The 13,178-nt window shown below is 33.1% G+C and overlaps 1 protein-coding gene across 5 annotated transcripts in view; it reads left to right on the top strand.

Annotated features, from left to right (window-relative positions):
* Positions 1-13,178, top strand: part of LOC132703895 (rho GTPase-activating protein 100F) — a 254,191-nt gene that overhangs the window by 222,580 nt on the left and 18,433 nt on the right. For 3 of the 5 annotated variants that reach the window (XM_060673411.1, XM_060673412.1, XM_060673413.1), the window contains 5 exons: positions 2,538-2,656; positions 4,314-4,449; positions 5,349-5,629; positions 8,222-8,447; positions 12,825-13,015. In XM_060673411.1, the coding sequence (XP_060529394.1) occupies positions 2,538-2,656; positions 4,314-4,449; positions 5,349-5,629; positions 8,222-8,447; positions 12,825-13,015 (953 nt within the window). Of the gene's footprint in view, positions 1-2,537; positions 2,657-4,313; positions 4,450-5,348; positions 5,630-8,221; positions 8,448-10,404; positions 11,435-12,820; positions 13,016-13,178 lie in introns of those variants that run through there. The other 2 variants (XM_060673414.1, XM_060673415.1) reach the window with 2 other exon arrangements.

The following is a 13,178-nucleotide window of genomic DNA, read 5'->3' as shown; positions in this document are numbered from 1 at the left end:
GTTTATATTAGGGAAATATATAGTAGTAATACAAAAAAATACAGTTGGTAATTTTACGTCGACATAACACTACATTGTGTCCGAAATCTTTTTCAGATAAAGCTCCTAAATTAATCAACGAATTGAAATTTTTTACAGGATTTATCCTTACTTAATTACAAAAAAATTGTTAAATATATAAAAATAATAATAAGAAATCCAAAAAATATTTTGCGAATCTATTTTAGTATCTTAGTGTTGGAACTGGTCAACTGACAAGTTTTTATAATTTTTTTATTATAAAATATAATGCGCTTTTTATATTTAATTTTTTATAATAAAATATGATGCATTTATGATATCCAATTTACCAATACAATAATTGGCGATTTGCGGAATTCCATTTTATTTTTAAAATTATTTCGATCAATTGGCTGGTCTCAATTCCACAAAGCTAGTTAGACTAGCAAGTGTCAGAAAGATGAAACGTTTCTCCATATGATTATTTAGTCGGACGAAAGTTTGGTAACAAAGAGGATAAACTTCTGGAAGTCTTTGAAAATATTACAACTGATATGTTTAGATATGTTTTAAATCCAACAATTCCAATGTGTAATCTGTGTTTGGAAAATAATGGTCACTTGTTTGATCATTCTTTATAATTTAACTTTTATTTGTGGTAAGTACTTAGCATGTGATGTGATCTACCTATTTAGCTATCATTTCATCTTTTTTTATTTGTCATTTCACCAAAACACTGAAACAGTGAACACCAAAACATTGAAAATTTAATATAAACCCTTTTTTGTTATTTAAGAAAAATGAAAAAAGCTGTATCTTGTAAAAGTTCAAAAGTGGCCACGAGAAAGTGACCTTTATTTTTATGCATCTCTTTAAAAAATGCCAAAAAAATAATAAAAATAAAATAAAATAAATTTTGCAAGTTTTTTCTAATTTAAAAATTAGTTTGGCAAATATCAGTCAAAATGCGAGATTTCGTTTCTCTTCAGTTAATCCAAAATGGTTAAACTGACAGCTGTCAAAATGTAACATTGTTCAGACACTTTTTAAGATAAGTAAAATAGCGTTTGCAACATGCCTTAATTGTCTTTTCTTATCTCGCAACCCGAATTAATTTTCATTTTTCTTATAGTCGGCATATTGGTTTTTCTGGAGAGAGCGTAGAATTTCCAGTTCAGTGATATCTCACAAGTGTACACAAACTTTTATTACAGTTCGTAAAGTTAGGTCTTAATTATTTTATAAGGCCATGATTTGTTTGTCACTTTTTTTTTCATCTAAGAATTCTTTCACTTTGACGTTAAATAAATCAAAATATCAAAGTAGGTATTTTAATTTTAATTTATCTTATTACAATCGTAAATGTAATACTATTCAAGTAGGGAACTTCTTAAGTGAGCAGTTTGACGAAAGAATTATTTCATTAAATGGTCCGATATCTTGGCTTTCTAGATCCCCTGACCCTTCGCTCATGGATTTCTTCCTCTGCGGTCACACAAAAATGAGGTGTATGAATTTTTTAATCCACCGAAGATTATAAAAACCTCGTGATAAAAGGTTTTCGATACATTGAGAAACATTAACCGAAATACACTTGCTAGGATTGTACGATAAACAGTCACCAAAAATTGAAAGTTCAATGCGTTTATGCGTTTTTTATATGTTACCTATTAATGTTAATGTTTAAATGGCCGACCTATGAAGGAATAGAAAAAACCTATTGCACACTTGTCAGACATCACTAAACTGGAAATTTTTCCGAAAATCTAGAAATACAATATGGCGACATAAGAAAAATGAAAGCTAAGGCGGGTTTCGAGATAACAAAAGACGACTAAGACATGTTATAAACTATAAAGTGTCTGAACAATGTCACATTTTCACATGGACAGTTGGATTTACTTTTGTTTACTTTGGATATTTCCCAAACCATTTGACCGATGGTAAATCTGAAATCGGTTAAGAAAGGCACTAAGTTTCCTCAAAAACTTTCTCCTTATAAATTTTGGTATAGATATAATAGGTACGAAGATCCCTGTATAGAGAAACGAATCTGGGAGACATTGTACAGCCCGTTTCATTTAGAACACAGAACTTTAGTTTGTATCTTCAAAATTATGCTTTTATTATTAGTAAATTATATGTTTAAAATACAATGTGCAAATTTTCTGATTAAAAATAAATCTCTAAAACAAAGTTAGTTGAGATTGTTTCTAAAACGGAATCCTTTGTTTCACGAAAACCGCATCGTTGTATTAGTAACAGTAACTGATATACTGCGCAATAACCACGAAAAATGGCCACACGCTGCGATATTTGCAGCATCCGTCTATAACGCCATATCTCAAAAGCTGATTTCAACGTAACTAACTTCAAAACCTATTATTTTTGCAAAGTGTATTAATATTAGGCTACTATTTGTGAGTTATGGACGAAACGGTCATTAAAAAAGTTGATTATCGTAAATCTCAACTTAAGACATATCTTGTACTTAACCTAAATTATGTGAGTACCTTTGTTCTTTTTTCTTTACACAGGAACTCTATATCTAAGACTTAGACACACCGAATCGAGTACACTCTACCGGAGAAGGCCTCTCGCGACGTTAAGCTTGTCAAGGACCACCCCTCTGTTCGGAGTCGACTTGGAATCTGTGGTCAGTAAGATAAAGTTCAATTTAGAATTAAGTCAATTAAGTAAAATGAATTTAACAAAATAAATAAGAACTAAAAGTTCAGATTTTCACGAAATTATATATTTTCACATGACAATTGTTTCGACAACACCGTGTCTTTGTCAAATGTAATAGTTACAAACTACCTGCACCTATACCGAAAAATGACATTAAAACTTTAATTAATGGTGTTGTGAGAATTGAAGTTTAATAATGGAGAGGTATTTAAATCTAATAGATCGTTAAAGTCCAATAAATTTAATTTTCTACTTTTTGTGAAGAATCTAGACTATTGTTTTTAAACGGTCTTTCATGTTCGTTAATACGTTTCTTGAAGGATCTACCAATATAAATTTTATGACAAGATCAGCATTTCAACCTGTAGACACCTGATTTTTGAGATTTTGACAAATGTTTTGAAACTTTTTAACTGGCTTCTCCTATGTATGTAATTGTTATAAATTGTTCGTGTTCTCTATTAGGTTTCGGATAAATAGAGTTCACTATTGTCTGTATTTGTTTTTTATTTATAATCTTATCTAAAATGGACCGATTGTAGCCGTTGTTCAGTGAAATATGTTTAATGATATTAAGTTCTTTATTGTAATTTTCTGTTGAGAGTGAAGTATTAAGAAGTCTGAAGAGTGAAATTTTGTGTGTATAAGGGTGATTTGAGCTGTTGTGTATGACTGTGACCATGTGTGAAGGTTTATTATGGTAAATGGAAAAATCTAATTTGTTTTGCGTTTTCGTAATAGTCCAAAAATTAATAGAGTTATCCTGTTCAATCTTGATATTGAATTTTATACCATTATATATTGAGTTAATGTAATTTAGAAAAGAATTCAATTGTCTGTCCGTTCCAACAAAGCAAGCAAAGACATCATCCACGTATCTATACCACCATAAAAAACTTTTACTTAAAGGATGTTCTAGTATGATATTTTCAAAATTATCCATAAAAATCTCAGCTAACAAAGGACTAAGTGAGTTTCCCATTATCAGACCTTCTTTAGATATGTAAATCTGTCCATTAAATTCAAAATAAGCATTCTAATAAATTTTGTTTCACCAATGGGTTAATCTGATCCGAGTGAGGGTGAAATCTACTAAATCTATCACATCCGTAGGTGCAACACGGGAAAATAAGTTTTGTACATCAAAAGACAATAGTATTGCGTTAGATAGGATTTGATATCTTTAATTTTGTTGATTAATTCAAAAGAATTTTTTATTGCAAATTTTGATTTGAAGATAAACAAAATGAGACATTCAAATGTATTGCTTAACGATCAATTAGATTTAAATACCCTCTCCATTATTAAACTTAAATTCTCACAACAACATTAATTAAGGTTTGAATGTCATTTCTCGATATATATATATATATATATATATATATATATATATATATATATATATATATATATATATATATATATATATATATATATATATATATATATATATATATATATATATATATATATAGGACCAGGTAGTTAGTAAATATTACAGTTGATAAAGACACGATGTCAGTTTAGTTCTTATTTATTTTGTTAAATGGATTTTCATCAAGTAAAAGCCACCTCAGTTCAAAATGAATTTGTGTGCTCTTATTGTATCATTGCGATTGCAGGTAACGCGAGAGAACAAGACCGGAGGAGTTCCGGGTGGGGTTGCTACCGGGTTAGTGACCGGAGTGCAACAAAACATCCCCATCATCGTCAGACGATGCGTCGAGGAAGTGGAGCGCAGAGGTTTGGACATTATAGGTGAGTTGGTAAATTGGCTCACGGCTCTTTCGTTGCTAACCTATGCACCAAGGTATTAGGACGTAATCAGCAGAGAGAGGGTGCCTCTGTATTTTATGTGCTTTCACTCGGATTATAATGAAAAAAAATCACAGCCTGCGGAAGTTTCTTTGAAAAAAATTGCTCAATTAGTTAGAATAGAAAGTAAACTAATTTAACAAAAATATATTGTCTAACGATTTATACTACTGAATTTTATTTTATATATGGGTGTGTAAACGGAAATTCCTTGGAAGCATAAAGTCATACATTATATCGTAATTTTTAATACTCACCATGAAAATTGTATTTTTTGTTTTGTCCAAGGTTTATTTGTTTTTTTTTCGTTACATCTTTTAAATTAAATTGCTTTTAATATTTCAATGTTTATACAAAATGTTTCACAGGAACTCACTAATTTTTTTTTTATTTGGAAACTACAGGTTTTATGAAAGCACTGCAGTAGAAGAACAATGATAGGGGTAGTTTATATCAAGGACCTCCTTTTGCAGAAATAAAAAAATATCCAGAAACTGTTTTTTTTAACGGCAATGCTTACTTTATATTTTATTGTATCTTAAGGCAAAAAATAAAAACATTATTATTCCGCCGTAGTGGTTGCCTGATACCTTGCTAATGCTTAGCGTTTGAACCAACGTCTATGTAACAAACCACTCTTAGAAATTACCCTCTTAAGTTATTCAAATTTGTTTTGAGGGGCCTCCCAATTATAAAGTAGACAAACCAAAGAATGGTCTCAGTATTCCTTGGGTAAACAACCCTCAACGCATTTTCTAAGGCCCAACTATCATAAGTTAAGTGTATAGTGTATAAGTGGGTAAAGTTGCTTTCCTTGTTTAATTACTTGAAAATTCTCTTAGGGTTGTACCGATTGTGTGGATCGGCGACGAAAAAACGAATTTTGCGCGAGGCGTTCGAACGCAACAGCAGATCGGTAGATCTCAGCCCAGATAACGTGCCGGACATCAACGTGATCACTGGCGTCCTGAAGGACTATCTTAGGGAACTGCCCGAGCCACTGTTCACCAAATGCCTCTATCAGATGATGGTCGATGCCTTGGGAGTGTGTCTGCCCGACGATCCCGAGGGCAATGCCAAACTCATGTTCTCCATACTGGATTGTTTGCCGAGAATAAACAGGGCAAGTGACAAATAATTAATGACCCCACAATATATTACATTTTATTTGTATTTTAAAAGGATGAAGTAGTTCTAACCAATACTAGGATATCATATACTACTTAAATTTAAAAAGATTTGAGTTTTTTGCGTTTTTTGGTCAACCAAAAATGTTCCTACTTATTAATAAGTAAAGCAATGAAACGGCACACCGGTACGCCCGGTAAACCGGTAAACTGCGAGATATGAAGGAAAATTTTAAGTTTTTGAGTGAGATTCCTCGTTTAATTAAGGATATAGAAATAAAAATTTAGAAAAACATAATATGAACGGAAAACAGGCGTCTCTTATAATATAAAGCAAGGGCAGTAATTAATTCAAATAGGAAAGTGATGGAAGTTCTTTTCGAGTATCTTAAATGGATGCTAGTTTCTACAAAAATGTCTAAGATTTGCCGTAGTCTTAAAGCTGTGACAAACTCAAGTCATTTTGCCTTATCTCTGAAAGGAAAATGGCGGAAGAGTTTGAATATTTTCGTAAATAAATAATAATAAATAATTTTCTTAAATAAATAAAACGTTGACGCATTTTAATAAACTTGGAATCGTTAAAAAGGGCTTTTAGTAGGTCATGACTACTGCAATGAGTGACGTGATTGTTACTGGTTACTTTGCCGCCAGGTGGCGCTTTTCACATAATCGCCAAAAATTTAATTATTTTAATAAATACGTCACTTGATAGTCAAATAAGGGCCCAGTAACCTAGTGAAAACTGCATCTCAATAAATACTAACCTAAAATATGATTAAAAAACTTATAAAAAGTTTGATATTGGTAAAAATTTCCGCTTCATAGGTTTGCCAATAAACACTAATTTATTATATAGGATGCCAAATTATATTTAAAATGAAAATATATATTTTTTTTAATTCGCAGAAAATTACCTGTCAGCCGATATTACTGTTTGGACATTTTTGTCCGTTTTCAATTAATTTATCATTATTAACTAATAAATTGTTAAAGACTTGCCAATTTTATTAGTTACAAAATTATTATATAAGTAATAAAATGTGCATTGAAAAATAAATTAATTAAAACGATGGGTAATCAAGATAATTTGACAATCAATATATGACGACATGAAAAACTCGTAGTGTTTGATCCGATAAAAAACAACTTTATTTTCAATGCAATGTTGATAACAAAAAATGAACTATATCTGTGAAAAGAGATATTTTATTTATTTTTAAATGGTTTTTCACATTTTACTACGCAAACACCTGAATAGTTAGTAAAACTAATCAATAATTGATTAGTCACCGAATTAGTGACTGAAACTAATATTTAATGAATCCTAAGCATGTCAAAATGACTGCTACAGGGTAATTTGGTGCCTTTCGAATATATTCTAAAAAAGTAAAAAAGATAAATATAACATTTTGTTCTGGTGTTAAATGAGAAGCCCAGTTTAACTCACATAATCACGGTTACAGCGAACCTGATCAGCACTCACTTATTACAATTTTCTTGCATTAGTTCTCCGCCTATCTAAATAAAATTTTTCTTATAAAAAGGACCTTTGACATTTAAAAACGAAAAACGATCGAAATTGTTTCTCAAGGTACCCAATGTACAAATGGTTTAATCCGTAAGACCTGTAGAAAAATTGAGAAATAATTATAAAAAAGGTTTTATTACACTTATCTTGCGTCACTATTCACCTCCATCAAAATAAAATTTTACTCACGAAATTCATATTCGCTGCATCAAAATGTCAATATGTCCATTGTCAAAAAATTCAAGGCCTCTGACATTTACGATCACAAAACACGATAATGAAGAACATTTTGAACACGACTTAACTTTTATTTTCTAGTTTAGACTAAAACCAACTAGTGTTTGTTTTTGGTTTATTAAATCATATATTTATAAAAATAAGGTTACCATATAGACAAATATATGAAGAACAAGAAAAAGTATATTAAGTTTATTATAATTATTAATTAACCCTAGCAAGATTGCTTCCGTCAAAAATATATCACAACCACTCCTCACAAAGAAGAATAAACGATTGAAATGATTTCAGTTTGGCAATTTTGACAATTTAACAATATGCCCATTTTCAAAAATTTTAAGGCCTTTGTCATTCACGAAACACAATAATGAATTTTGCACACGACTGTACTTTTATTTTTTAGTTTAGACCAAAACCTATCAAACTTTGTTAATTGTTGATTTATTTAATTATAATTCAGTTCAATAATTGGCATTTTTAAACTACATATTCGTATTTTTTCCAATTTCATGAAATATTGCAATTTTGTTATATTTTTCATGAAATATTTATAGCATTTACAGAAAAGTTGGGAATTAAATTATGATATAATAATATCATAGCAATTTTAAGTCAAAACTGACAAATGCTTGATATTATATTATTATAGGCAAAAATGCAAATAATATTATTAGATATACCAAAACTGTATGCTGAAATATTCGGAAAACCCCGAAATTATCGAATTTTAATTGGTTTTCAAGAAGTATTCCTGGCACTAGCACATCAAAACTTAACTGACATTATTGTCATTGACCGCGCGGCGTAACCTATTTTCCAGGCCACGTTGATTTTCCTTATGGACCATCTCGCCCTGGTCGTGTCCGCTTCCGATCGGAACAAAATGGCGGCTCAAAATTTGGCGACGGCCATGGCGCCACCGCTAATGCTTCATTCGGGAGACCTGATGACGTCCACAGCGCCGTCGAAAGATCTCGACTATCAACAGCCCATCAGCGTGCTGCGATATTTGCTGCAAATATGGCCCACTCCTAAACATCACTCAGGTAATGTATAGTGATAACTGCACTGAATTAGTCAAGCCATCGAAAATAGCCAAGCTTAACTTACTGGATTCCATTTTGGAACATAATTAGTGTGATTCTCATTTGTCGCAGATGAATACTTTCTTTTATCAAGAGTAAAGTCTTATAAGGCTCCCACAGACACTCGGTTTTTTAGCACAGCTAACTCTGCAGGCCCATTTGGGCAAATTAATCTGTGCTCTCGTATAGTATAAGTATATTTCTAGAATTAAAATGGCTTCTCGCAATACGGCGTAACAATTTCTTTCTTTTGTTGTTAGACTCAAACAAAAAAATGTGCCAGGTACAACGTTACAACCTTCAAATGACCTGGGCTATAAAAAAACTTCTTGGCTGATTAAAAAAATACAATTTATTAAAGGAATGTATGAAGTAAAGTTGTTAAAAGTTGTTAAAACTGAATTAATTAATAAAATGTTGAAGAATAGCCGCCAACTCTCAGCATTAGGGTTAAAGTAATGTTAAGAGATACAGGGTGACTTAAATTAAGGTAAAGTTTCGCATTGGTGAGTTCAATAATGTTCCGCTATTATAAAAATGATAGAAACTGTGTCAAGACATCTGAAATGTATTTGAATATGTACCCTGAAAGACGACAACATCATTAAACTTTGTTTAAATTATTAGATTGAAATCTCGCTGAGTTTGCTTCATTTAGGTGCTGAGTTGTAGGTGTCTCCAAGCGTTCGTATGATGAGAAGCACCTACATCAGAGTAAAGTTGGAGTGTGGATTTTCCAGGGTTCATTTTTATCCGCAAAATGTCAACTTTTATTGAAAGTAATAAATTAATTTCACGTTAACCCAGGGTAGGCTCGTCACTCACTAACTAAATTATCTTTAGTTTTCTGATCCATTCTTTCTCCATATTTTTCTTTTAGTTTTTCAAACCAAGCAAATTCAGCCAGATTTCTATCCAATAATTTAAACAAAGTTCGACGAGGTTGTCGTCTTTCAAGATACATGTTCGAATACATTTCCGATGTCTTGACACCGTTGCTATCGTTTTTATAATAAAGTTTTACCTCGTTTTTCTTTATTGGTAAAGCCCATTTTTAACGACACAGTAATACACTATATATTAAGATGTCATCGATTTGAAAATTTATAGCTTACTATGGTATAAAAGTTTTTGTTCAATATTTCGAATATAAAGGAACCGAACTTGAAATTGTGGTACATCTAAAGGTAATACTAATAATAATAATAATACGGGCTACTCAACACTGCAACAATCCAATATGGTGACTATAAAAAAAAGTAGATGATGGTTTGACGAAAACGAAACATCGTACGGGATTTTTGACCTTAAGATGAAGTATAAAAAGTTGCAATGAGAATGTATTTATAAATTTTAGCTGTTTAAGATAAAGACAACAAAATTAAAACAAAAACCGGAAGTTTGAGATTTTCTACTATAGCTCAGAAAGTGACAAAAATAACTTCAATTTCAAAACGGAACACCCGGCTCTCTTACCATTACCGAAATCCTAATGGTTAGAGTCGAATTTGAAACATCCTGTACACACTGCACGGAATACTTGTACAAGCATCGGGGCGCAATTGGAAAGTGTTGATCGAAGTTATATCAAGATAAAAAAAAGGATATCAGATCAGCCGTACATGAACGTAAAGTTGAAAATTAAGTGATATATAAGTTTTACATTACATAGAAACGGAAATAATTTATGTGACTATAAGTGAAACCTCAGTTTCTTTGATATGAATGGATCTAACCTTAATGGTAGTAACTTTATAATGCAAGCACCAAACCGCTTTAAAAATGCACAGCCTCGGAAAAAGTCTTGTCAAATCCATAAAACCCACCTTCGTCACCTTCGGCAAACAGAAAATCCGAATCTCAAATCCATAATATGTCTTCTATGGTAAGCATTTCTATATCGTTAAACTTAACATAGGAAAACAACGGAAATCATTTGGATTCGACCATCTCAAAACGCCAGTTCACTAAAACGGAAGTGGAACTCCAAAAAGAGCAATCTCGAAGAGATAACCCAGAGATTGAGAGAAATTTAATAGAAACGTCGACGGCCGATCAAGATAGATGTTGCCACGTTGGGTCAGAATAAGATTAAAAAAATAAATATCCTGATACATAATTATCTTTTTTTCAGCAAATCAGAATACCACTGGACAAGCCCCACTTCTTAAAAACCTTCTTAGGTTCCTTTGTAAAAAAACTTTTTACGTGATTACTTTTTCAAACTGCTGCTGCTCAAAATGGAATGTGTAAAAATCGCTATTTAGAATTAAAATAGGGCAAAGTGTAGGTTAGTGGCTGTGTTATAATTATCGTGGACTGTAAACTTTAATCCGTGGAGCACAAAAACCGCTTGTTACATTTTATACTCACGGTTTTATTTGGACATTGGCACGGGCGATAAATTCGCTGCTGCGTGTCAAACAGTACTGAAGGGTTGTTCTAGCCGTTTTAGGGCATAGGCAGCGGTGCCAGCTTTACAATACGCATAAGTTCTACATTATTATATAATTTTGTTTTCTAAATCTTTAACAGGCTGAATTGTAGGGACATGCGCGGAAAATCATTATCTTCTCTACGAAATTTTAAGCACGCTTTCATTTCACTCAGGCCAGGCCAATGATCTGCACAATCGTGCCGCTATGCTCGCACAAAACAGCATTGCACTGTCAGCCTGTGTTAAAAATCTGGGTGTCTATAGGGAGCTTTACACTTGATAGTGCGCAACGATCCATCTACCATCTCTCTAAAATATGTCAAATGAAATCAATGGAAAGAAATTGATCCGTTCTTCAGATAATTTACTGTGATTCACCTCATATTTGTGGAAATGAAATAAAAATTATGGTTTTGCAAAACTTCAAGTTTCGAATTATCTTACATTATTACACTTCAAAAACCAATCCGACACTTTAAGTGCGTCATCAGGAATCGCAGCTAGTCACCGGCAGAATAGTTGAAGTCATACAGCTACTAGAACCATAGAGGCGCTGCCAAATGCTGGTAATACAGTAATTTATGAAACAACTGTGCAACTCGACCTCTGAAAGATCATCCATAAGTTTCGACCGGTACTTTTGCGACAATTTTTTTTTTTTCAAAATACCATCTTGATCAAAAAGTTCCTGGAGTTTATTCAGAAAATTAAAAGGCACAAGTTTATTCGTCTAAACCTATTTTGTCACCTTCAAAATGATCCGCATCGACTGCAACGCACTTATGCCAGCGCTTTATTTTTCTTATTCGGTTGTCCTGCGATTGTTCAATTACTCCTTCTCGGCTGTTTTTTTGACTCGATTGACGATAAAGAAGTCACAGGAAGCTAAATCAGGTGAAATCGGTGGCTATTATGAATAATGAAGCCATTATGCGACCCGACGGTGCGTTGTCATGTTTCAAAATCTACGAGTTTTCTGCCGACAATTTTGGCTTCTTTCAGCGAATTGCTTCAAGCAACCGTCTTATAATGCCTATTTACTTTCTGAGAAAAATTTATGATGCACTACATTGTTGTCGTCCATGAAAACCGAAAGCATTGCCTTATTTTTTGACGGCGTATTTTTTTTTGTCTAGCCTGATTTGGTAAACGCCTTTTTCTTACCTGACCCACATGTCCTCTCAAGTAATGATCCTTTTAATGAATATGGGATCGGATTTAGCCTCGCAAATCATCTCTTTGGCACGGTCTCCATTTGCATGAAATTAAGGTTTTTTTGGTTCCAACTTTGTTGCTACACGACTGATATCCAAATCATTAACCAAAATGTCTTGGACCGATCCATTGGCAATGTTCAAGTCCTCCACTATCTATCTGATTGTTATTATTGTTATTATTATATTATGATTATCTGTTAATCTATCAATGTTTTCGTCGATCTTCGATGTCGATTGTCTGCCATTGCGTTTATCCTCTGCGATTGACAGGTCCACTTCTGAACCGTTCGTTTCGTTGGTAAATGACCGTTTCTCCAATATTTCGCGCACAATTTTTAAACTTATAAAAATTTGACAACACAAACAGAGGTAGATGTATGATAGATTTATGTGCGCCACACGGTGGTTGTTCCGGGAACTTTTTGATCAAGGTGTATGCGCTAAATCTTCTTGGGAAATGATTTAAGTGTTGGGTTAGAATTAAAATGACCAAAAGTGCAGGTTAGTGACTGAAATGCGAGGAAAATCATTATCATGTCTACCAAAATATGAATGCCGCCTGCGGCGCATCAAACTTTACCATAGTAGAGCCGTTATATCATTTAGTAGCTATATGGCTAGAGTAGTTAGAGGTTAATGTGTTCGGGGGTTGTGTTGGTATTTAGAGGGGTGCTTTCCAGACAGGTCGGCGCGGCAGGCCGCCCGGGCCGCGTGGAGACAGTCGCAGTGCGTATCAAGCGGCGCAGCCGGGGGCACAGGCCCCCCGCGAGCCGTCTCGGCTCTCAGCGGCTCTGTCTCCTCATCCTCCTCGCTCAGCAGCCTCGGGCCAGCCGCACAGAGGCCCACTACCGCAGGTCCCATCACATCAGATACTCGTAAGTACATACATACATGGTATTTCGAAGTAAAAAGACGGAGACATTTGTAAAAGGAGGTAGAGATCATTTAAAGAGGTTTAGATGAACCATATATCAGTATAAAATGGAATCAAGCTACGAGAAAACAGAATGCACACCTAAATGTACAATGTTTATATGC

Source organism: Cylas formicarius, unplaced genomic scaffold (genome assembly GCF_029955315.1).
Source record: "Cylas formicarius isolate icCylForm1 unplaced genomic scaffold, icCylForm1.1 PGA_scaffold_6__28_contigs__length_40554024, whole genome shotgun sequence".
Lineage (NCBI taxonomy): Eukaryota > Metazoa > Arthropoda > Insecta > Coleoptera > Brentidae > Cylas > Cylas formicarius.
This window is presented reverse-complemented; position numbering and strand designations above follow the sequence as displayed.